Source organism: Bison bison, unplaced genomic scaffold (genome assembly GCF_000754665.1).
Source record: "Bison bison bison isolate TAMUID 2011002044 unplaced genomic scaffold, Bison_UMD1.0 scf7180017864199, whole genome shotgun sequence".
Taxonomy (NCBI): Eukaryota; Metazoa; Chordata; class Mammalia; order Artiodactyla; family Bovidae; genus Bison; species Bison bison.
This window is the reverse complement of record NW_011494771.1, coordinates 1,389,837-1,412,864: the sequence shown is the minus strand read 5'-3', so window position 1 is coordinate 1,412,864 and position 23,028 is coordinate 1,389,837. Positions and strand designations below refer to the sequence as shown.

The window sequence follows — 23,028 nt, the reverse complement described above, 5'->3', positions numbered from 1 at the left end:
CCATCCTCTCTCTGACCTGGTTCCCTTTCAGCGGAAACGCCTGGCCTTAGGAGTAAAAAGCGTATGGTATTTTGCTCCAAACCTCACCGCATGTATAATAACCTGGGGCGGGTTACTGCCCTTGGCTGACCACGAGCATGCTCAGCTCCACCTGTGGACGCTTTCTGAACTTCAAAGGGCATGGGATGAGCCACTACCGATGAGCGTTCTGCTGGCTGGAGGGGGAAACACGAGTGTCAGCTCTGATGACCCATCACTCACCCTGGACGTGGATGCTTTCCCTACAGAAGCGGAAATTGCCAAGTGACATCCCACTTGTCCCTTGGCCAATTTCTCTGTAAGTTACTGAAATAATTTGGAAAATAGGTGATGATGTAATAATAATAATAATGGCAGCTAATGTGTAATTGGGTACTCAGTGCCAGTCACTCACCATTATGCATAATTCATGAAATATCCCTTTTTAAAGGTCTCTTTACAGTCTAACAAAATAGGTAATTATTATCATTAACCTGTAAGACAGATAAAGAAACAGGCTCAGAGAGGTCAACTGGGTTGTCTAGGGTCATCGAGTCATTAAGTGCCGAGTTTGGATTTGAGTATCCGTTTTCCCATCTCTGGAGCATAGGTAATTAAAGCACAAGGCTGCTCTGGGCCCAAATCTTCGCTCTCCCGCTGAATAACAGCATAATCTCCAGAGCCCTGCGCCTTGATGTCCTTATACAGGAAATGAACAGAATGGCATAGACCCTGGAGAGTCCTCATGAGCACCAAGATAAACTGCCAGGTACAGAGAAACAGCTCAATGCATGATGGCCACAGGCCAGCAAAATGGGCTTCTTCATTTTTCTGACCTTAGGGACACAGCAGGACTGGTTCATTTTTTTAAATAAGTAGCTTGAAAGCAATATGACCACATTTTAAAGATACTGGGTGTGAGAAAAAGGTAAGCTGCCAACCGATGGGTGGAATGACCCCTGCATTTACACTGAGGAGCTAAGACACACCTCCAGAGGCTGGGAGAAAGCACGGAAGTGCCCAACACCGTCACCCATCCATCAGGCAAGACACATCCTCCTTAGAACAGCTCGGAACCTTCTTGATCCTGAGAGTCGCCATGTACTTCGCTTCTGTCTTAAGTCACTCTAAGCAGTGACCGGGAAGGAAAATATTTTGTTCTTCCTTTTAATTTAAAAGAAAGAGAGAGCAGACGGTCTCCCTGATACTCCTTTATCACATGTATTGCTTGGCTTAGGAAGAGGTATTGCTTGGCCAAAAGCCGAAAGATTCACAGAGCATTATTTTCCTAAGTTAGGACTCCCTGGAATAGCAGATAGTACAGTTCTATAAAACAAACTATAAAGCAAAAATTTTCAAAAACCACCCTCTCACAATCCAACCACCAGTCCCTTAGGAAAGCCTGATTTCCAGGCTTCAGGTTTGGCTTAAGTCAGGTATTGATTCCCAGCTGTCTAGGTAATGGGGACATTTTCTCCCAGATTTATTCTGTGTGTCCTGTGGTATTTAAGAAACTTGAAGGCACAGGGGCAGTGTAAGTACTAATTAACTGCAAACACATCTTGACAGTTCAGATCAAAGCGACGGTGGAGAGTGGTAGACTGGATTTGCACACAGAGATTCTTAAAAATACAGATGTCCAATTCCAGGCTTACAAATCACAACTTCTGCACACTGAAAGCATGCGCTCTGAGTGAGAGGCCTAGGTTCAAGAGTTGGCTCTGCCATCTTCCAACTGTTAAGTTTCAAGAATCTTTGTTTCTGTTTTGTTGGGGTTTTTTTTCCCATTAAAAAAAGTAAGATAAAATTCATGTAACATAAAATGATACAATCATTTTAAAGTGTATAGTTACTGTTGTGCAACCACTACCTAATTCCAGAACATTTCCATCACTCCAAAAAGAACACTGTACCCGTGAACAGTGACCCCCAATTTCTATCTTCCTCTATCCCCTAACAAACAACAATCTGCCTTCTGCCTCAAAGGACTTGCCTTGTCTGGACATTTCACTTAAATGCAATCACATCATATGTAATCTTTTGCATCTGGCTTCTTTCACTTAAAGTAACAATTTTTTAAGAAAATTGAAGTACAGTTGATTTGCAATATTGCTACTTCCATGCATACAGCAAAGTAATGCAGTTATACATACAAAATCTTTTTCAGATCTACTCTGAGTTCCTTAAATGACATGATAGAAAAAAAAAAAATGACATGATAGAGTTTGCACCCTACTTCTTAAACCTGGGCTGAACTTGTGTCTAACTGTCTAACTGAACACATCACAAGTGAACAGTGCCATAGTGGAAGCTGAGAAGTCAATCTTGTATGTCTCAACTCTTCCTCTTTCAGTAATCTGAACCAATATGAAAACAAACCCAGGCTAAAAGGAGTTGGGCTAATATAGCCTGTCCTCTCTTGCAATCAGCTAGCTGGGTGTTCCAGTAACACTGCAGCCTCTCTCGGTGTCTCAGCTAAGACTACTTGCTGCTGAAACCCCCTTGGGCACGGATGACCCTCCTGGTGGCTCAGTGAGGCTGCCCTTTTACGTCTGGCTTGGACGTCATCTCTGGAACGTGCTGTCCTGCAGCCCGTCTCCCTGGCTTACTCCGTTGTACTGGCGGCCACACCCCTTTGCCACTGCTGCTTTTAATTATGGTCCTGGCCACTGAGTGTGGTGAGGCATCACACTGGGGTTCTGATTTGCTCTTCTCAAATGACTAATGATAGTGAGCATTTAATCATGGGCTTTCTGGCCATTTGTGTATCTTTTTTGGAGAACTGGATATCTGAATTCTTGGTCTATTTTTAAACTGCGCTTTCTGTTTGTCATTGAGTTGTAACAGTTCTTTATACATTCTGGACACTAGACACTTATCTGATAAACAATTTGCAAATATTTTCTCCCCTTCTGTGGGTTGTCTTCTCACTTTCTTAACAGTATCCTTTCACTCACAAGTTTTTAACTTCAAAATCCATTTTTTTTCTGAGGGTCCATGTGCTTTTTTTCTGTTTTGACACATATTAATTGAGCATCTATTAAATAAATGACTGTGCCTTTGGGCAAGTTACTGATCTTTTCTGAACTACAATTTCCTGATTGCTTTTGATAAATTCTAGCTGTTATTATCTGTAAGATGAAAGATGATAAAGTAATGTGCGTAAGTGCTCTTGAGTCTGCAGACCATAATGATACTTGCCACTGCTAAGGGGTGGCTAAGCAGTAGAATAATACATTTGTCTTGGAAACAGCATGTTACTGACAATGTTCATGCTGGCAAGTGAGGAGTAATCGGTGTGGGCGAGCTGAAATGAGGGACATGAGTTCTTTTCTGCTCCCTTTATTTTTCCATGGCAGCAGCTGCATGCCTGCCAGGTACAAGCACTACGACGAGAGATTATCAGAGCAAATTCATTTTGGAGCTCCACCTGACTTTATGTTAAAAAAATCATTTTGAGAACTGGAATCAGGTTCTCAGAATATGCAATTTCTCTTTTTAGGTCTAAGTAGAATGCTTTACAGGTCCACTCTACATCTGTTAAGGGTTTGGGGAGATTGAATCAGGAAGGAGGAAGAAGAGTCCTTGAAAGAAAGCTCCACTGGTCTCTCGCTGTAATGGCATCGGTGAGGCTCCCCCTGGGGTGGCCAGGGTCGGATTACAACATAGCCCAGTTCTACTGCTGGATGGCTTTGAATCGCTCTCCCTGCAGGGAGGTGTTCAGTGTGTAGGGTTTCCTCCCGCTGATCTTTCTCCGCCCTGGGGTGGACGCTTCCACCAGGCTCCAGTGTCCAAATGCCAGCCTTCCTCCAAGTCCAAGTCCCCCACCGCCTTCAAGGAGCCCTCAGCAGTCTCTGTAGCCAGAAGTCTGTCCTCCTCTTGATTCTCTGTGTTATCAGTCACTTTCCAGCCATGTGATGATTCTTGATGGACCTGACTTACTTCCTGCATCACACAATGAACTCCCAAGGGTGGAAGCCTTGTTACGTCGCTGCATCCTATAACCTAGCAAAGTCCCTGGCTTCTGCTAGGAGACTGATAAATATTTGTGGAAGGAAAAAAACACAAGAATCAAGGGAAGATGCTCTCCTTTTCACCTTTACCAACAAAGGCTAATATATCTGTAGTTTACAAAACATCTTATTTTTGGAAAACTAATGTTTGCTTAAGTTAAATCCTTCTACATGACTTACAGATTTTTGAGATCAAAAGAGATTTCTAAAATCAGGTGAAATCAGACTTGCTGCTCAATTGCTGTAATTGAGAGACAGCGCCAAAGCCTAACCACTGGACCACCAGGGAACATCTCAAATATTGTGACTGAGAAGACAGAGAGATTCACTGATTTCTGCACAAGTTTCAAAGGAAGATCTGTGTTGAGGAAAACTAAAACTGATGAAAGATGAAAGACTCCCCCTAAACTAAAATCAGGGAGCACCACTACACATTTCAAAGTTTCTTAAGCACCCTGCTGTGGTAAGAAGGCAAGGGTTAGTCTGGGTCTTCAACATGAGGCTTCTGCAGGTCAAATTATCTTACAAACATGGAACTGTGTCCATTTCACTGTATTATTCTTATATCTGAAACTTTCATAGAAGGTAGAATTTACTTTGAAAGGAGGAAAAGAGTAAAATTGAATTTATGTAAATAACAAGTTGATAACAAATCTTCCTGAACAGAAACAATCCTGCATAATAAAAATGATTCTTAATTCCACTTAGAATCACCTGAGCAGCAAACAGGCACAGTGTAGCAGGCATATGTATTTTCTCACTTAATTCTCTCATCTTCCCAAGATCCGAGGTGGGTCTACTGCGAACCTTAACCCCACCTGACCTGATGAGGATACTGCGGTTTAGGGAAGTGCCTGACAAGGATCACATGGTTACCAGAGCCTGGATCTGAAGTCCCCTATCTGCCCCACTCAAGCCTGGTGCTTTTCCCATCATGTTAATGCTGCCTCCCTTGAATGTTTCCATTGAACACAAAGGTTTTCCTAGGTATGATATTATAAAAAAGAATACAAGAGATGACCAAAGGAAATTACAAAATTTAACTTCTTGGAGAGTCAGCATCTCATCTAGTATAATACTAATGACTTTTAGTCCAATTATAGACTACTGTTTATATGTAGTCTACATATAAGTAAGTATGAGAGCTGCCTGGGCCATTTTGGAATGTCCATACACTATTTCTCTCTAAATTCCACGGATTTAGTACAGACTTGAATAGTAATCGGTACATTTTCAGACAGAAATTCTACCATAAAACCCAAGAAAGCTAACCCAGAAAGTAAAGGAGACATGATGAAGCCAACGTGGTACCACAAGCATAATACAAGGCTGGCCCCACACCACAGGCCACAGCGGGGCCCGTGTGGACAACCGTGTCTCCCCAAAACACAGCAGCAGCTACACAGGAACTCAAGTATGAACACCAAGTACCGCCAGCGTCCAGCGTATTCAGTTTCACTTAATTTAAAAATGAAGTCGCTCAGTCGTGTCCGACTCTTTGCGACCCCATGGACTGTAGCCCACCAGGCTCGTCCGTCCGTGGAATTTTCCAGGCAAGAATACTGGAGTGGGTTGCTATTTCCTTCTCCAAGGGATTTCCCCCACCCCGGGATCAAACCCGGGTCTCCTGCATTGCAGGCAGATGCTTTACTGTCTGAGCCACTAGGGAAGCCCTTAGATTGGATGATGTAAAAAATGAAACAAAAACAGTCCCACGTAGGAATATGTTGTACAAATGACCCAGTAACAGGTAAGATGCCAAGTTAAGTGGGGGAGGGAGGTTACTAGAAAGGCCTCTTTAGTGACAAAGTGACACAGCCACCGTGCATTTGTCACGACAGCTCCACAGGCTGTCAAGGCCAATGCCAGAATCTGTAAGACGGCATTTAGAGAGGCCGAACAATTGCCCTTAATTCGAGTGACTGATTTACAGAAAACACGGAAGGCGGAAGACAAAACCATTTCTCAGCATCTGGCCATAGAAGGTCACGATAACAACTATGCACAGGGAAAAATGAAGGCCAGAAAAGAAAGAAGAAGCAAGCTGACCACGCGACGGAGCCTTATGTGGGTTGATGATTACGGCTGCAAGAGTCCACTTACTTGCACTGTGCGTGATAATACTTTATCAGGTTCTGCAGCAGATCCACACCCTTTTTGGTCTTGATTTCATTAACTTTAATGAGATACTGTGGAAATAAAACAGAATTGGACATTGGTCATTACAGAGAAGGCTCTCTGGCATGGGTTTGGTTGCCAGATCACTGATTGTGAGTCTGCAGGAGGCGAGGCTGCAGCCAGACAGTGTGAGCTGACTTAGAGAATGCTGATCCAACAGTCACAAGTGTGCAACACAAACTGATTAGCATGTTAGCATTTTATAAATGCTTAAGATTAGTTTACTAGACAGGCGGAAACCAAACACAGCAAAACATTCTGGAATAATGGATTATCCCACCCCCAACCCCGGTTAGTGGATCTCAAACTCATTGTTCACGTGGACAAAACCTGAAAGACGGACTGAAGGACAAACGGCATTCTCCTTAAGGAAACTGCTGTAAGATACTCAAACATTCAGACCAAAGAGGTAAACTGGAAAGTACTTTAGGTACTAAAAAGGGAAAGGAAAAAAAAATAATAATGCCCTTGGTTGCTGAGTCGCTTCAGTCGTGTCTGACTCTCTGCGGCCCCATGGACCATGACGGCCCGCCAGACTCCTGTGTCGATGGGATTCTCCAGGCAAGAACACAGGAGTGGGTTGCCATCTATGCGCTAAACATGACTGGCTCTGATTTTCACAACTGGCCAAGATTTTCTGTTGATGTTGTTTGCTTCTTGCTCACTTGTTTATGGTGTGAAAGTGCTCATGAACAGATAAGCTCCCAGAAGGAGATGAAGGCTGATGAGGGGGGTCAGAACAGAAATTAAAAAAAAAAAAATTAAGGAAGAAAAACTTGAAACTGAGAAAATTCTATCTACTTTAATATTTTCTGAAAACTGCCAAAAAAAAAAAAAAAATTCCATTACTCAGTATCAGAATGAGTTGGTCTCTAGGTCAAGGAATGCCAGTGTTCAATGGGAACCCAGTTTGAGAACCACTGCTCTACATCTACGGTAACATGCTTTTCATTGCATTTTCCCCCCACGAATTCAGACTTTCCTAAGACTACTTCATTTCAGTTTCCATTCAAACTGGACACAGGGTTAAAAACAAAACAAAACAAAAAACCATGCTGTACAACCTGTACTAGTTAAACTTAATATTCACCAGTGTTACCTCTCACCCCGTTTTTTTTTTTTTTTTCCACACTCACTCACAAGCAATATTAAAGTTCTCACCAAAGAATCCCGTTTTGGCTTAAAGAGCCCCCTAGGACCCGGGCTCAAAATATGAGACAACAGTGAGACGGCGGATCCCAAAAGGCTTGGAGAAAAGTGGAGATTAGAGAGTCCTTGAGAAACAGTCCCCTCCTGTGATCATCAAACCACAGCCCGCGCTTAAGCATAAGGACGGCTGACCAGCAGGAAAGGCGAGCGGGAACCGCACCCGAGGTGCAGGGCGCGCTCGGCCGTCCTTACCTCGCACATCTGGAGCTGGAAGAGGCGCCGCTCCTTCTCCATTTCCTCCGCGATCTCGGCGCCGGTGATCTCCGTGCGGATCATCCCGTGCTGCTTGGCGTGCTCCCTCTTCTCCTTCTCAATTTTGGTACTGTAACCGAAGCAGACGCCAGCATTTAAAAACCAGAAACCCACACTCCTGTCCTTAAGGACAGCCACTGACTGTTTCTTCATTACTAGAAGAGGCAGGGACTCTTAAATGGACAGCATCGATCAAAAGTTGAAAATCTTAAGTTCAAAGAAGAGTCAACACATTGTATGGATTTCCGAGGACACTGCCTACATTTTAACTTTGATCTCACCCTTGAGAGGGTTCATGTAAGTTCTCTTCCATGCTGGTTGGCAGCAAGTCACTGTGACAGTCTACTTTTTCTGCAGTAAAGCACTTTACATGATGCAAAAGAAATCAGGAGGTTGGAGGCCTCAGGCATATCTTGATTATTAATAGACTATAAGACTTGAGAGTTATTTCAAGAGTATATAATGGGTCTTTGGAGGCATGCACAAAAGTTAGCCAAAGGTAATATTCAATACTTCTCTAAACATAGGTTGTTTTTCACTCTCTAATGATGTTTTAGTTATTTAACCACCTGTCAATGGATTGTACATAGTCAAGATTTAGGAGAAATCCAAATCTCTTCTTTGGAATGCTGTGAAAATGTTCTTCAGTTGGGAGAGGGCCAGGAGGGAGCCAAGGAAATAAGCACAGAGAAAGCACATTAAACCAAGAGTACCTGAGGGGGATGCTTGGCCACAGCAGATAATATTTTGGTATCGATACCAATGGCCACAGCTCTTTTTCCAAAAATCCATTTAATCTGAAAGCCGACTTCTAATTTTTTTTTTTCTAACTCAGACTTTCTTAATGACTGCTTCATTTCAGTTTTCATTCAACTGGTGGTGGTTTAGTCGCTAAGTCATGTCTGACTCTTGTGACCCAATGGATTGTAGCCTGCCAGGCTCCTCTGTCCCTGGGATTCTCCAGGCAAAAATACTGGAGTGGGTTGCCATTTCCTTCTCCAGGGAATCTTCCCGATTCAGGAATCAAACCTGGGCCTCCTGCATTGCAGGATTCATTCAACTGGACACACGGTTTAAAAAAAAAAAATGCTATATACCTCAACCAGTAAAACTTAATATTCACCAGTATTATCTCTCACCAAAATTTTTTTCCCCACATTCACTCACAAGCGACATTAAAGTTCTCACTAAAGAGAGCCTATCATTTATAGTTGTGAAAGCAAAGACTGACCTAGCCTTTGAGTTTTCTTTTAAATTGCGGTGGTGGGAAATCAAACCCCAAGAAAGCCAATATCTTTGCCAACATACAACACAGTAGAAAAACTGAGCCATCAACTCAACGAAAAACTTACAAACTGGGCTGAGATTCACTGTAATACCCCAGTGTCTGGCATACCTAAGCAACTCTTCCATCATGTACCTCTCCAGGGGATCTTCCCAACCCAGGGTTAGGACCCCAGTCTCCTGCATTGCAGGCAGATTCTTCACCAGCTGAGCCACAAGGGAAGCCCAAGAACACTGGAGTGGGTAGCCTATCCCTTCTCCAGCGGATCTTCCCGACCCAGGAATCAAACCAGGGTCTCATGCATTGCAGGCTGATTCTTTACCAATTGAGCTATCAGGAAAGCCATCAGGGAAGAGGTCGTGTGCTTACAAAATACTGGGCCTACCATGGCAAGGAAATAGGTCTACCCACTAGGGGGAGCCCCAGGGTGAGAGCCGCTCTGCTGACATCTCTTTAGTCACTCAGTTGTGTCCGACTCTTGTGACCCCATGGATTGTAGCCCACCAGGGTCCTTTGCCCATGGGATTCCAGGCAAGAGTACTGGAGTGGGTTGCCATTTTCTTCTCCAGGGGATCTTCCCGATCGAGAAATTGAACTCATGTCTCCTGCATTGCAGGCAAATTCTTTACCAACTGAGCTATGAAGGAAGCCCCTCTGCTGACATAGGGGGCCCTGGAAGGATGTCTCCAGGAGGGCAAAGGAACTGACAGAGAATTTAATGGTAATTGATATATCATCACCATAATAATATACATCATGCATTTGCTTAGCAGCAACATTAATAGGTATTGGACATCTGCTGGGACAATAAGAATTCACAATAGATTCATGTACAACTAAGTACATGAATAAATGAGGCAATTGCTTCATTAAGAAAAAGCAAAAAAAAGAGAGTGGGAATTCAATCATAGCATACCTTCAGACTGACAATACATATTTATTTAATACCTGAGCCCTCTGTAAGACATATCAATAAATGGCCAGTCAGCAAACAAAGAGGTGATTCACTGGTGATCACAGAGATGAAAAATAAAAACACAATTAAGATGGACAATCTCAAATGCTAATGAAGATGCGGAACAATGAGAACTTCCATACAACGATGGTGTAGTAAAAACGGGGCGACCACTTTGGAAACCTATTTGGGAGTTTTAAAAATGAAATTAAACATTCATTTACCCAGTAACTCAACAATTCCCTCACTAGATATTTATCTAAGACAAATGAATCCACATTTGGACAAACGTATCCACAAAAAGACCAATGCATGAATGTTCAGGGCTTCCCAGGTGGCGCTAGAGGTAAAGAACTGGGCTGTTGATGCAGGAGACGTAGGAGATGTGGGTTCCATCCCTGGGTCAGGAAGATCCACTGGAGAAGGAAATGACAACTCACTCCAGTATTCTTGCCTGGAGAATCCCATGGACAGCCTGAGCACATATACATGTTCAACAATGCATATTTATACTCATGAAAATGTAATCACTGACAACTCGCTTAAAACACAAATCACTGTACTTATTGTACGAATGAGGAGGGGGTGGGGTGGAAGAGTGATGGGGATGGTTGTACAAGGGTGAGAAATCCTCACCTATCATGGCAACACAATACAGATGACCCAAGAACGAACAGCAAGAGAAGCCTGAGGGGTGTGGGGAGAACTCAGGAGACCTGCCCTCCTTGAAAGGACTCAGTTCTAATTCCTTTCTGCTGTGTGCAGACGCCCTTGGGCCTGGCAGTCCTGTGAGCACTCAAGACCCACCTGCACCGGGCAAGACACGCGGGCCCGATGCCATGGCCCACGGCCTTCACTTACCCCGGCTGGCCATTTCAGGAACCCTTCAGTTCTCAGCACCATTTGTCACTGTCACAGCACATCAGAAGCATTCCTTAGGCAGCAAATCCTCAATGATGTGCGTATTATATAAGCAGTTACAGAAGTGGTTTCGGGGAAAACATTTTAATCCTGAATTTGTTTTTCTTTGGCTTGTGTTTTCACTTTACTGTTATTGCTGCCTACAGAAATGCTTTTATTCTCTCATGTTTATAGTTATCTAAGTTTATAGCCAAGACGTTTATTAAATGCTTTTAAATACATTTCTCCTCCCACCCCACCCCACCCCACGGCCTGGTGTTATAAATATCTCAGAGTACTAATAAGAATCACTACGGATGGTGACTGCAGCCTTGAAATTAAAAGACAATTGCTCCTTGGAAGAAAAGCTATGACCAACTTAGACAGTGTATTAAAGACAGAGACATCATTGCCAAGAAAGGTCCATCAAGTCAAAGCTATAGTGTCTCCAGTAGTCATGTCCAGATGTGAGAGTTGGACCATAAAGAAAGCTGAGCACTGAAGAACTGATGCTTTCGAAATGTGGTACTGAAGAAGACTCTTGAGAGTCCCTTGGACAGCAAGGAGATCAAACCAGTCAATCCTAAAGGAAATCAACCCTGAATATTCATTGGAAAGACTGATGCTGAAGCTTAATACTTTGGCCACCTGATGCGAAGAACTGACTCATTGGAAAAGACCCTGATGCTAGGAAAGACTGAGGGCAGAAGGAGAAGGGGCAACAGAGGAGGAGAGGGCTGGATGGCATCACCAACTTGATGGACATAAATTTGAGCAAACTCAGGGACACAGTGAAGGACAAGGAAGCCTGGCGTGTTGCTGTCCATGGGGTCACAAAGAGTTGGACACGACTGAGCGACTGAACAACAAATAGTAAGAAAGGGATGCGGAAGAACGACCCATATAGTATGAGGATGAGCCAGGTCCACACTGAGGTCTGACAGGCAGCGTCTCCCTGGTCCCATGTGATCACCCCAGCATGCAGGCCTCTGGCTGCAGCCATGCTATGCTATTCAGGGGTCACAGAGACTAGAGAGGAAGCCACACTTACTGGTCTTAGGACCTTCCGAAACCCCTTAGCCTTTCTAAGCTTCAGTTTCCTGATCCACAAACAGGCAGTCCAATGCACACTGAGAGGGGTGCTGTGAGGAGGTCATGCATGCAAAGCATTTTGTTCAGGCCCTGGTGAACAGACGGACGTTACAGTTGTTTTGTTGCCAAGTCGTGTCTGACTCTTTGCAACCCTGTGGACCGTAGCCCACCAGGCTCCTCTGTCCATGGGATTCTCCAGGCAAGAATACTGGAGTGGGTTGCCATTTCCTTCTCCAGGAGATCTTCTTGACCCAGGGAAAGAACCCATGTCCCCTACATTGGCAGGCAGGATTCTTCACCATGGAGCCACAACACAAACAGTAGCTGTCTTTTTATTTCTGAGTTGCCATGTTATCCAGAAATGGGTAAATGGTCTCTGCTGCTGCTGCTGCTAAGTCGCTTCAGTCGTGTCCGACTCTGTGCGACCCCCACAGACGGCAGCCCACCAGGCTCCCCAGTCCCTGGGATTCTCCAGGCAAGAACACTGGAGTGGGCTACAGTTATGCACTAACTATAATGAAAAAAAAACTACCAGCCATGGACGCCAAAATAATCGAGAATGAAAGTACATCTCACTCTAGACGACCAGCATGGGAGGTGAAACCACTTCTAATCAGGTCAGCATACTCAGCCTCACAGCCCTTACAAGGATTGACCTGGCAGGGTTTTTCTCCTGAAGGAATTAGTTCAAGATTCTGTCCTTATTTTAGTTATTCTTTTTCTTAGAACACTTAAAACAGTAACAACAACAAAAAAAGAAACAGTTAAAAAAAACACACTTACAACTTCGTCTCATAATCTTTCCAAGCTTTGTCAAATGGTTTCTTGAGATCCTTAGACAAGAGAAAATAAAATTGAGATTAAACGTGCTTTTGCTTCGAGGTGAATAATTTTCGAATCACATCTTAGCAGAAACAATTTCCGTTACAGGACACTGGAAACTTTACACAGGATGCTTTCAGGCCCACCACGTGACTTATTACAGCCAAGAAAGCTAAGAAAGTTGTAGCGCGAGTGTTCCCAGTCAAAACCACGAGGCAGTACCTGGTGGTTCTGAGAGGTGGGTCCACTGGGGTGGAGCCCAGACTCAGCACAGACCAACCCCCGCCCGCCAATCTTCCCGACAGCATCTCATCTTGTTTCTTGGTCGATAAACTATGTGAGTCGGTGTGTTTCTTCTAATGACCGCCTTCCAACAACACTTTTCATGCTGAAAAGTTCAGAGTGCCTTTCAGACACCAGTGCCACTAGGATCTTCAAAGACAAACCAGATTGATCCTTTGAAGCTGAAGTGAAAATCGAATTTCGGAACACTCACGCCTTTGACTCCCTTCAGGTCTCCTTTCAACAAGGAATCCAAGGTGAAGATCACATTGTGGCTCAGGCCCTGGAGCTGAAAAGCAAAGACGGGAGACGGTTAAAGACAGGAGTGCACAGGGAACCGCAAAGCCAGCTGACGCTCGGTGAGCGCTGTCGCCCCCACTCAGGTACAGACGCGATGAAATGAGGGCAGAGACCTTGATCGCCCTGCTCGCAACTGCATCCTCAGTGTCAGCGCCCAGGTTCTGTAGAAAAAGAAAGCTGTTCAGGAGTTCCTTGGTGGCGCAGTGGGAAGAATCTGTCTTGGAATACAGGACACCGGTTTGATGCCTGGTCTGGGAAGATTCCCATACTTGCAGAGCAGCTAAGCCTGCTCACTGCAACTACTGAGCCCGTGCTCTAGAGTGCACAAGCCACACTACTGAGCCCACGGGCTGCAACAGCTTAAGCCTCTGCGCCAGAAAAGAGAAGTCACTGCAACGAGAGGCCCGCACAGCACGATTAAGAGTAGCTCCCGCTCAGTGCAACTAGAGAAAGCCCACGTGCAGCAGCAAAGACCCACCACAGCCAAAAAATAAACAGATCTGTGCGTTTAACGGTAGGTAAATTTAATCCCAATTTTAAAGAAATAATGTAGTCTCCTAGCCATCTAATTTACTGAAGTGATGTAAAAGTTGCTCAGTTGTGTCCGACTCTTTGCGACCCCATGTACAGTCCATGGAATTCTCCAGGCCAGAATACTGGAGTGGGGAGCCTCTCCCTTCTCTGGGGATCTTCCCAACCCAAGGATTGAACACAGGTCCCCCGCATTGCAGGCGGATTCTTTACTGGCTGAGTCACAAGGGAAGCCCTAATTTACTACTTTTTAATAATCCACCTGCTGATGCAGGGGACACAGGTTGGATCCTTGGCCCAGAAAGATTCCCACATATGCCACAGAGCCACTAAGCCCAGGCAACACAGCTATTGAGCCTGTGCTCGAGAGCCCACCAGCCCCACTACTGAGCCCACGGGCTGCAACAACTTAATTAAACCCCTGCACCTGGAGCCTAGGCTCCACAGCAAGAGAAGCCACCGCAATAAGCCCTCACACCTCAACTGCAGAGTAGCCCCTCCTCGCCGCAACTGGAGAAAGCCCGCGTGCTGCCATGAAGACCCAACATAACCAAAAATAAATAAATTAAAAAAAAAAGCAAACAAAAAAGAAAACTACTTAGCGAGTGCAACCTACAGCCGGAGGAGGGGTTTTCAGTGTTCTGGGGCAGTGGCCTGGGTCTCCTTGATTTTAGGGTGGAGCAGAGAGAAGTCCAGAGAGGAGAGAGGGGGAGGACTGTAACCAGCTGGGGAGCAGGGGGTGGGAAACCAAGGGGAGGACGGTCTAGTGTGCACCCAGTCAGGAGAGCCAGCGCTGACGAGAGTTTATGATACAGTCTGTCTTCAAGGAGACCCAGGCATCTTGGGGAAGCCAGTTTCAGCAGCGTGCAACCAAGACGCCAGGGACCCACAGCCCTGGTTTCACGTGTGGAGGCCATGGCTTCCCTCATTTTAGAGGTCATTTGGTTCACGTTCAAGTGTACTCACTTGTCAGGTCGCCCACCCACCCTTCCATCAATCATTGACCAAGTACCTATTCCATGACACCTGCGATGCCGGGGCTGAGATAGGGGTGCTGTGATGTCTAAAACGCCGCCTGCCTCTAGAGAGCTCGCACCTGGGGGGCAGGCACAGTCAGCAGCAGCCAGCCTTACCAGAGGATGAGGCCACGTGTTCACCAGCAGCGGAGGGAGAAACTGGTGTGTGAAGGAGAAAGGCTGACGATTACAGGCTCTGTGTGGGACCCTCTTAACCACATCTCTAAAGCGAGGATGTTACAAGCTGTTGCGGGTGGCTGCTGTGACGATGCAGTGAGTTCACCCACGGGGAAAGTGCTAGTGTGTTCCCTGATACTTGGGAAAAGCTGAAGATGTGTTTACTTTGGAAATCCTATAGGATGTTAAATACAAATGAGGGTAATGTGGTGCTGAAGCTGAAACGTCAATCCTTTGGCCACCTGTGTGAAGAACTGACTTGTTGGAAAAGACCCTGACGCTGGGAAAGACTAAAGGCAGGAGGAGAAGGGGACGACAGAGGATGAGATGGTTGGATGGCATCACCGACTTGACGGACATGAGTTTGAGCAAGCTCCGGGAGTTGGTGATGGACAGGGAGGCCTGGTGTGCTGCAGTACATGGGGTTGCAAAGAAATGACTGAGCCACTGAACTGAACTGAACTGAAGGCAATGTGGGAGCAGAGGCGGAAGGGCAGGGTGGAGAGGTCTTCTCTCCTGCCTGAACACCTCCCTAGGTTTGGCCTGAAGTTCTCATCCAAGGTTTCCTGCAGCAGTAAGTCACTCCGCGTCCTGCCCTCTCTGACCACCAGTGTGACACACGAGGAGTTTCCCACCACTAGAGGGCTTGGACCAGAAACAACCAACTCTCTTTTTTATTTCAAAGACAAAGAGACTCCTACCAAGACCATCTCACCATCAACCATGCAGAGGAACAGCTGGGCTGGCAGGCCAGATGCACAGTCCGGGGGGGGATCTGGGGTGCTGGATCTCAGGGCGTGGGGTGAAAACGACCTCAGATATTATAACGGTTTATGGCTTTCCAAAGGGTCACAGTATGTAAACTGAAACAGAATGACAGTATTCGAATTTCATGGGGGAAGCTATTAGGAAAGAAGCAAGCTTCCCTGGTGGTACAGTCTATAAGAACCCGCTGCCAATGCAGGATACACGGTTTGATCCCTGGTCCAGGAGGATTCCACATACTGCAGAGAACCAACCCCTTGTGCTATTAACTACTGAGCCCAACACGCTGCAACTACTGAAGGCCACAACCCCTAGAGCCTGGGCTCGACGCTGCGGTGAGAAGCTGGCACACCGCAACTAGAGAGCAGCCCGCCCCGGGCACTCTTCACAACTAGAGAAAAGCCCATACAGCAACAAAGACCCAGCACAGACAAGAATAAGTAAGTAACATTATTAAAAAAAAAAAAAATAATAAAATGCTCCCTGGGATGGAGGCTTGCAGGTAATAATGAAAAAAAAAAAAGAAAGGTGAAAAACACTGGCCTTGGATCTGAGACGGGGAAAAATAAAGATTAAGAGGATTCACTCTCTGTCCTGGACAGATAGCTAGAATAATATTTTGTCCTGAGTCCTCAACAATCTCATTCCTGGGCCACAAGCGCCCTGCATCCCGCTACCCTGTGGTCTTGGCACTTGGGGTCACGTCCACCTTGTGTGGACGGTGCTAAGTGAGGTAGGGACCTCCATTGATCAAGGCAGAACCTACCTATCCCGTTTGTGAAGGTCCTTGCATTACTTTCTTCTCAGCCTTTACCACCCTAACCATTTATACGCGTATCTGTTTCCTTATGTGTTTTGCTGTGTTCCCAACTTGAATGTGGGCTTCCCTGGTTGCTCAGACGGTAAAGAATCCGCCTGCAATGTGGAAGACCTGGGTTTGATCCCTAGGTTGGGAAGCTCCCCTGCAGGAGGGCATGGCAACCCGCTCCAGTATTCTTACCTGGAGAATTCCCATGAACAGAGGAGCCTGGCGGGGTATAGTCCATGGGGTCACAAAGAGTCAGACATGACTGAGCGACTAAGCACCATTTGAATGCAAACTCTGAGAGTGTGGTCTGCGTGTTCACTGCTATGTTTCCAGAATTTAGAACACTGCCTGGTACCCAGCAGCTACTCACCAAATATTTTCAGAATGAAGGAATCACAAAGTCACTTGTGTACAAGGTTCTTCTCTACAGGAATGTTCAGACTGATGGCAAGTTTAGTATTTATTGGAATTCCCTGGTGGCTCAGACGGTGAAGCATCTACCTACAATGCGGGAGACCCGGGTTCAATCCCTGGGTTGGGAGGATCTCCTGGAGAAGGCAATGGCACCCCACTCCAGTATTCTTGCCTGGGAAATCCCATGGATGGAGGAACCTGGTAGGCCTCAGTCCATGGGGTTGCAAAGAGTCAGACGTGAATGAGCAACTTCACTCACTTCACTTAGTATTTATCAGTAGAGGACCAGTTAATAAATTATGGGAAGTTCTATACAATAGCCATAAAGATGAGAAAGTTTTTTTATGTCTGACTTTGGAAATGCCTCCAAGATAAACTGTTTTGTGATAAAAGCAAAGTTAAAAACAGTATTCGTGGTGTATGAGGATTTGTACAAAAAGAGGGAAGAAAATACAGCTACGCTCAAATCATGTCAGAGAGGGCACAGACTACACTGCTGACGGCCCCTCCCAGGGGTGGACACGGGTTGGAAGAGAAACCTTTACTGTGCACCTTCTGCGTCTGGGGGAGGTGAGGAGAGGGATACCCTGGATGGTGCTATTGATCCAAAAAAGGCAAAAATTCTAAAACAGAACATGGAGAGACAGTGATTATCAACCATTTTGAACCATGAGTCCCACATCAAGGCTTTCACCAAGGCCTCTTGTCCTTCGGGAAATAAAAGCAGGAAAAAAACAAAAAATACGCAAATGTCCTTGCCGCTTTGGCCTGAAGGCTGTGTTACAAAATAACAATGAGAGTCATGAAACTCCGTGGTTTGTACTGAATTTGAGGGCTGTTTGGAAGGAAAAGTCCCTCAGAAGCCAGGTACTGACCACACAACGAACGCCAGCCCCACGCTTCGGCCCGTCATCGTGCTGAGGCACGGGCAAGTGCGGTGGACTGTAGTTTGCAGTAATGGAAACCCCAAGGCTGAAGAATTTCTCTGTGGTTATCTGCACACGTACTCTTGGGGGCTGATAAGAAACCAAGAAGGCAAAAATACCACATATTGTGAATTCAGAATCTTTCCAGTGATGAGCCTACGAAAAGGCCATAGGAAAAAAAAAAATTTAAACGTACACAAACTCTTCTTATTTCCTGGCAAAAAGCTGGTTCATTTACAGAAACTGGCAAAGGAGATTGTGTGAATAGTAACTATTTATTTTTATAAAGATAGGAAGAGAAGTCAAAGAGAGAGCAGAGCAATCTCAAGAGAAGGAAACTTTTAGGACATATTTGGGCAAAACTAAACTTCCTTCCTGGGATTTCCCTGGTGGTCCAATGGTTAAGACTCTGAATTTCCACTGCAAGTGGGCGTGGGTTCGATGCCTGGAAGGGAAACTAAGATCCCACCTGCCACCTGCTGCAGAAAAAAAAAAAAAAAAAAATTTAAAATAAATAAATACGTTCATGACAGAAATTTAAAAAGAACAATTTCCTTCCTTGGCCATCTCAAACAAGAACACCTACTCTCAGATATTTTAAGGCGTTGCTTCTGTGACAGAGATGGATCAGGTCGCTTCACAGTTGTAGGATTCTGTCATTTTCCTTTTTTTTTTTGCTAATTTCCCAGCTCTTTCAGGAATCCTTTTCACGGCCTTGGCAAACTTTTCATTGCAAACGGATATATAACAAAAGCACCCCATGGGCAACGCAGTCAACGTGACACAGTAATAATATGGTGGACAGACTTCTGGTATCACCTTCATAAGCCTCAGGGTTTTAAAAGAAGCCTTTCAAATCCATCATATAATCACTTCCTATTTATTTTACTGAGGTCCTATTGATTACTCCACTCCCATTTACTCCCAACCCATTTCCTTTATCAATAAAGTTGAACTAACATAAGCTCTTTGTGACTCAAGATTACACAAGGTAGAAGGGCATGTTTTTAAAAGTACATCTTTTCCATTTTATTAAGCGCATAACACACTAAAGCCCCTTTCAGGAGTGATGTTCAGTTGTGGTAAATACTTGTGCTTTCCAAACAAACTGTTGTTTGTTTCCTTCCTTACAAAAGGGCAATTTCCCCTGTGAGCACACTTATCGAGCCCACCAAGGAATCCGGGGTAAATCAGACAGGGAGTGGCTGAGGGCTACCATTCTGCACAATGATGCAAAAGTAATTTGTTTAAGCACATAAACTCTGATTAATATTGGCTTTGAGAAAAACATTTTGCCTGCAACTGCTTTAAATGCTACCAGACGTTATACAAACTGCCCTTGTAATTCCAGCCACTAGAAAAGGCTTCATGAACGGTTTTCCTGGGTATAAAAACACACACACCTCCATGCCCTTAGTTTTTCTTTATCCCTGTAGAGCTTTGCTAGGAAATGATCTTGTTATCTGTTTGCTGATTACTGCCTATCTTTTCTAGAAGGTATGCTTCCTAAGGGGAGGCGGCTCCTCTGTTTTGTTCACTAACTGATCAGATCCCAACACAGGAGCCGAGCGGCAGCTGTAGGTCTTCAGGCTCCAAGGCAGCTGCTGGCTGGCCGGTGTGGGCCTGGCGATGGGGTGGGGCAGTGACTCAGCAGCACAGCTCTGCAGACGGTACCCCCAGGACACCTACAGCACACCTACAGCACCGACCTGCACATGCGACTCTGTCAACTAACGAGGACGTAATCCACTTGCTTTGTCATCCTGCATTACTTCTGACAACCCCTCTTCACTGCCCACTGGTTTCTCTTTCTCTTTCCCCTCTGCAGATAGAAACAGTTCCTCTGAAAGTAAGGCTAATGCGAATCTGCTGACTTGCTCAGCACATTGGAAAATCCAATTAAAGTAATGAGCCAGCTCCCAGCCAGTCTGCCGAGGTTCCCTGGTATAAATTAGGTCTTCTGGCTCGTGTGTTAACTCCTTCCTGCCCCGCAGAGTGACTCACCACCGTGAAGCTGTTTTACCCTGGTGCCCGGGCATCAGGCCGTCTTCCAGGGCATTTAAGATCCGGAGGAAAGAATTCTTGGCAGGAGCCGCAAGGCATGAAGCCATGCATCACTCCTGGCCTGTGGCTTTGGGAGACCGCCTGACTTGCTGACTTGGCTCCCTGATTTGAAAATGGGATTCCTGGCGCCTTCCTCTACGAGCCCGAGCCAGTGTGCGGGGACCAGGGCCTGACGCCAACGAAATTCTTGCTTCACTGCAGACACACAGGGTTGCCTGCTTCATTGGCGGCTCCTGAGAACCATGCAAGGTGTGTTCAAACACTCTATTAAGTGGAGGCATCAAACCACAAACCAGGTCTGGCACTAAAGGTAATGAACTGCTTACCTCACTGTCTTCTTAGAGGTATCAGAATGCTTTGAAAACTACGGTATACTATATACGTGAATGAACAGTTGTTATCAGCTATTACTAACCTATTAAGCTAAGGGAACGATTGAGGGCAGAAGGAGAGGAGGATGAAAGAAGAGGACAGGGCTGGATGGCATTACCGATGCCATGAACTTGGGCAAACTCTGGGAGATGGTGAGGGACAGGGAAGCCTGGCATGCTGCTGTCCATGGGGTGGTGAAGAGTTGGACACAACTTGGCGACTGAACAACAACAAAAGCATATTGAAAAGCAGAGACATTACTTTGCCAACAAAGGTCCGTCTAGTCAAGGCTATGGTTTTTCCTGTGGTCATGTATGGATGTGAGAGTTGGACTGTGAAGAAGGCTGAGCGCCAAAGAATTGATGCTTTTGAACTGTGGTGTTGGAGAAGACTCTTGAGAGTCCCTTGGACGGCAAGGAGATCCACCCAGTCCATTCTGAGGGAATCAGCCCTGGGATTTCTTTGGAGGGAATGATGCTAAAGCTGAAACTCCAGTACTTTGGCCACCTCATGCGAAGAGTTGACTCACTGGAAAAGACTGATGCTGGGAGGGATTGGGGGCAGGAGGAGAAGGGGACGACAGAGGATGAGATGGCTGGATGGCATCACTGACTCGATTGACGTGAGTCTTAATGAACTCCGGGAGTTGGTGATGGACAGGCAGGCCTGGCGTGCTGCGATTCATGGGGTTGCAAAGAGTCGAACATGACTGAGTGACTGAACTGAACTGAAGCTTTATTTTATTTGGTTACATATGCATTAAGGGGAAACAGATTCTGCTCAGAGGTCAAGGGGTGAGAGGTAATGATGCTTCTTCATCCACTGCTCAGGGCTTTGCAAGTGCAACCCTCACAGCCACCAGAGTGCCCTGTGCACACACAGTCAACCGGGGGACGTGCACTCGGCCAGGCTGCACTCGGGCAAGGCATTCAAGGCCACTCCACATGCTGCCAAGGGGGCGTGACATGCAGACACTGCCTGCAATGCATGCAAAATGTCTGGCACAACACAGACTCTTAATATTAAAATGTAACCCCGTTTATTTTCTTAGAATTCTTTACACATGAAAAGCTCAGCAGTAATGGTGGAAAAAAATCTAATGATAGCATTTCAGATCCTGAAATAGGTCTTCTGAGGCTCGAGGAGTGGAGGGGAGACTCCCAAGTGTCCTTCGGATTATACCACTCTTTCCTTTGGTAAGTTTCAGAGTGGTTCCCCTGCTTCATCCTCCTATAAAACTGCAGGATAATGTACCCCGTTATACCCTGCTCTAACCTAGGCAGCCTGAAATAGTTATTAAAAATGACAGATGGCATTGTGTTTAACAGATGTTATCTAAAATTACTGGGGCTTGCCCAGGTGGTGCAGTGGTAAAGAACCTGCCTGCCAATGCAGGTGACACAAGAGACCCAGGTTCAATCCCTGGGTTGGAAGATCCCCTGGAGGAGGAAATGGCAACCCACTCCAGTATTCTTGCCTGGAGAATTCCATGGACAGAGGAGCCTGGAGTTATTGCTTTAGAGGAGTCTAAAGTTATTGCTTGAGACAACTCTCTTAAGATGAGTCTTGGTCTCACCCAATTAATGAGGAAACAGGCTGAGAGAGGTTAAGCCACCTGCCCAAGGTCAAATGGTAAGTAAAGGGGTCGGTCAGCATATTAATGAAGGTTCTGACTGACTCCAAAGGCTGTTCCCTTGTGCTCTGCCACGCTGTCAGACTGAGATTTTAAAGTGCTTATCAGACCACATCAACCTCTTCCCAGTGAGCTGGCTTCACGTGCCCCCTCCCAGTGCAGGTCTGGCCCCCACACATGTCCTAGGCTCCCCCACCAGGTCCCACAAGCCTTCGACCACTCCAGGCCTCCTCCGTTTCTTGACCCATCACGTTCTCTCCTCCGGGCACCTGCTGGGCCTTCTGTCGGGACCACTCTTCCCTCTGGCTGCTGGCGAAGCGGGCTTCCAATGTCCAGGCCACTTCCTCAGGGAGGTCCTGACCGGTCTAGTTCTAGACTGATCGCTTCTCCCTAATCTCCCATTACTCTCAACCAGCAGAACAGGTTCTCTTTCAGGACAGTCTGCATTTTAGAGTCGGTTGTTTGTGTTTTTTCACTTTCTGGAGCAAAGCTTCATGAGGACAAGGGGCTCTGACTGTTTTGTCGACCACTGTGTTACATCAAGTCCTCAGCACAGACACAATATATATACGCCGAGTAAAATGCTTGTTGACTGAGTAAACGGATGAAAAAATGAGTTTGAACCCAGGCTCCCTGCATTGGGAGCATGGAGTCTTAGCCACTGGGCCACCAGGGAAGTCCCTGGGCAGCTCTGCTTTAGGGAGCTGTAGGCTTCTTATGAAACAAAGGTTCTTAGGCTACCATATTTTACAAAACAGGAAAACATTTTCAAAGTATATAAATAAATGAAGAATGGAGTTATAAAACAGCACTACAGTATGACAGAAATGGTATGGACCTAACAGAAGCAGAAGATATTAAGAAGAGGTGGCAAGAATACACAGAAGAACTGTACAAAAAAGATCTTCACGACCCAGATAATCACGATGGTGTGATCACTGACCTAGAGCCAGATATCCTGGAATATGAAGTCAAGTGGGCCTTAGAAAGCATCACTATGAACAAAGCTAGTGGAG

General features: G+C 45.8%; 1 protein-coding gene across 2 annotated transcripts in view; it reads right to left on the bottom strand.

Annotated features, from left to right (window-relative positions):
* The window catches only part of ASAP1 (ArfGAP with SH3 domain, ankyrin repeat and PH domain 1), a 340,720-nt gene that overhangs the window by 69,990 nt on the left and 247,702 nt on the right, over positions 1-23,028 (bottom strand). For both annotated transcript variants that reach the window (XM_010844319.1, XM_010844320.1), the window contains exons 5-8: positions 13,221-13,295; positions 12,686-12,735; positions 7,611-7,740; positions 6,135-6,220 (exon numbers count right to left, since the gene is read on the bottom strand). In XM_010844319.1, the coding sequence (XP_010842621.1) occupies positions 6,135-6,220; positions 7,611-7,740; positions 12,686-12,735; positions 13,221-13,295 (341 nt within the window). The remainder of the gene's footprint in view (positions 1-6,134; positions 6,221-7,610; positions 7,741-12,685; positions 12,736-13,220; positions 13,296-23,028) is intronic.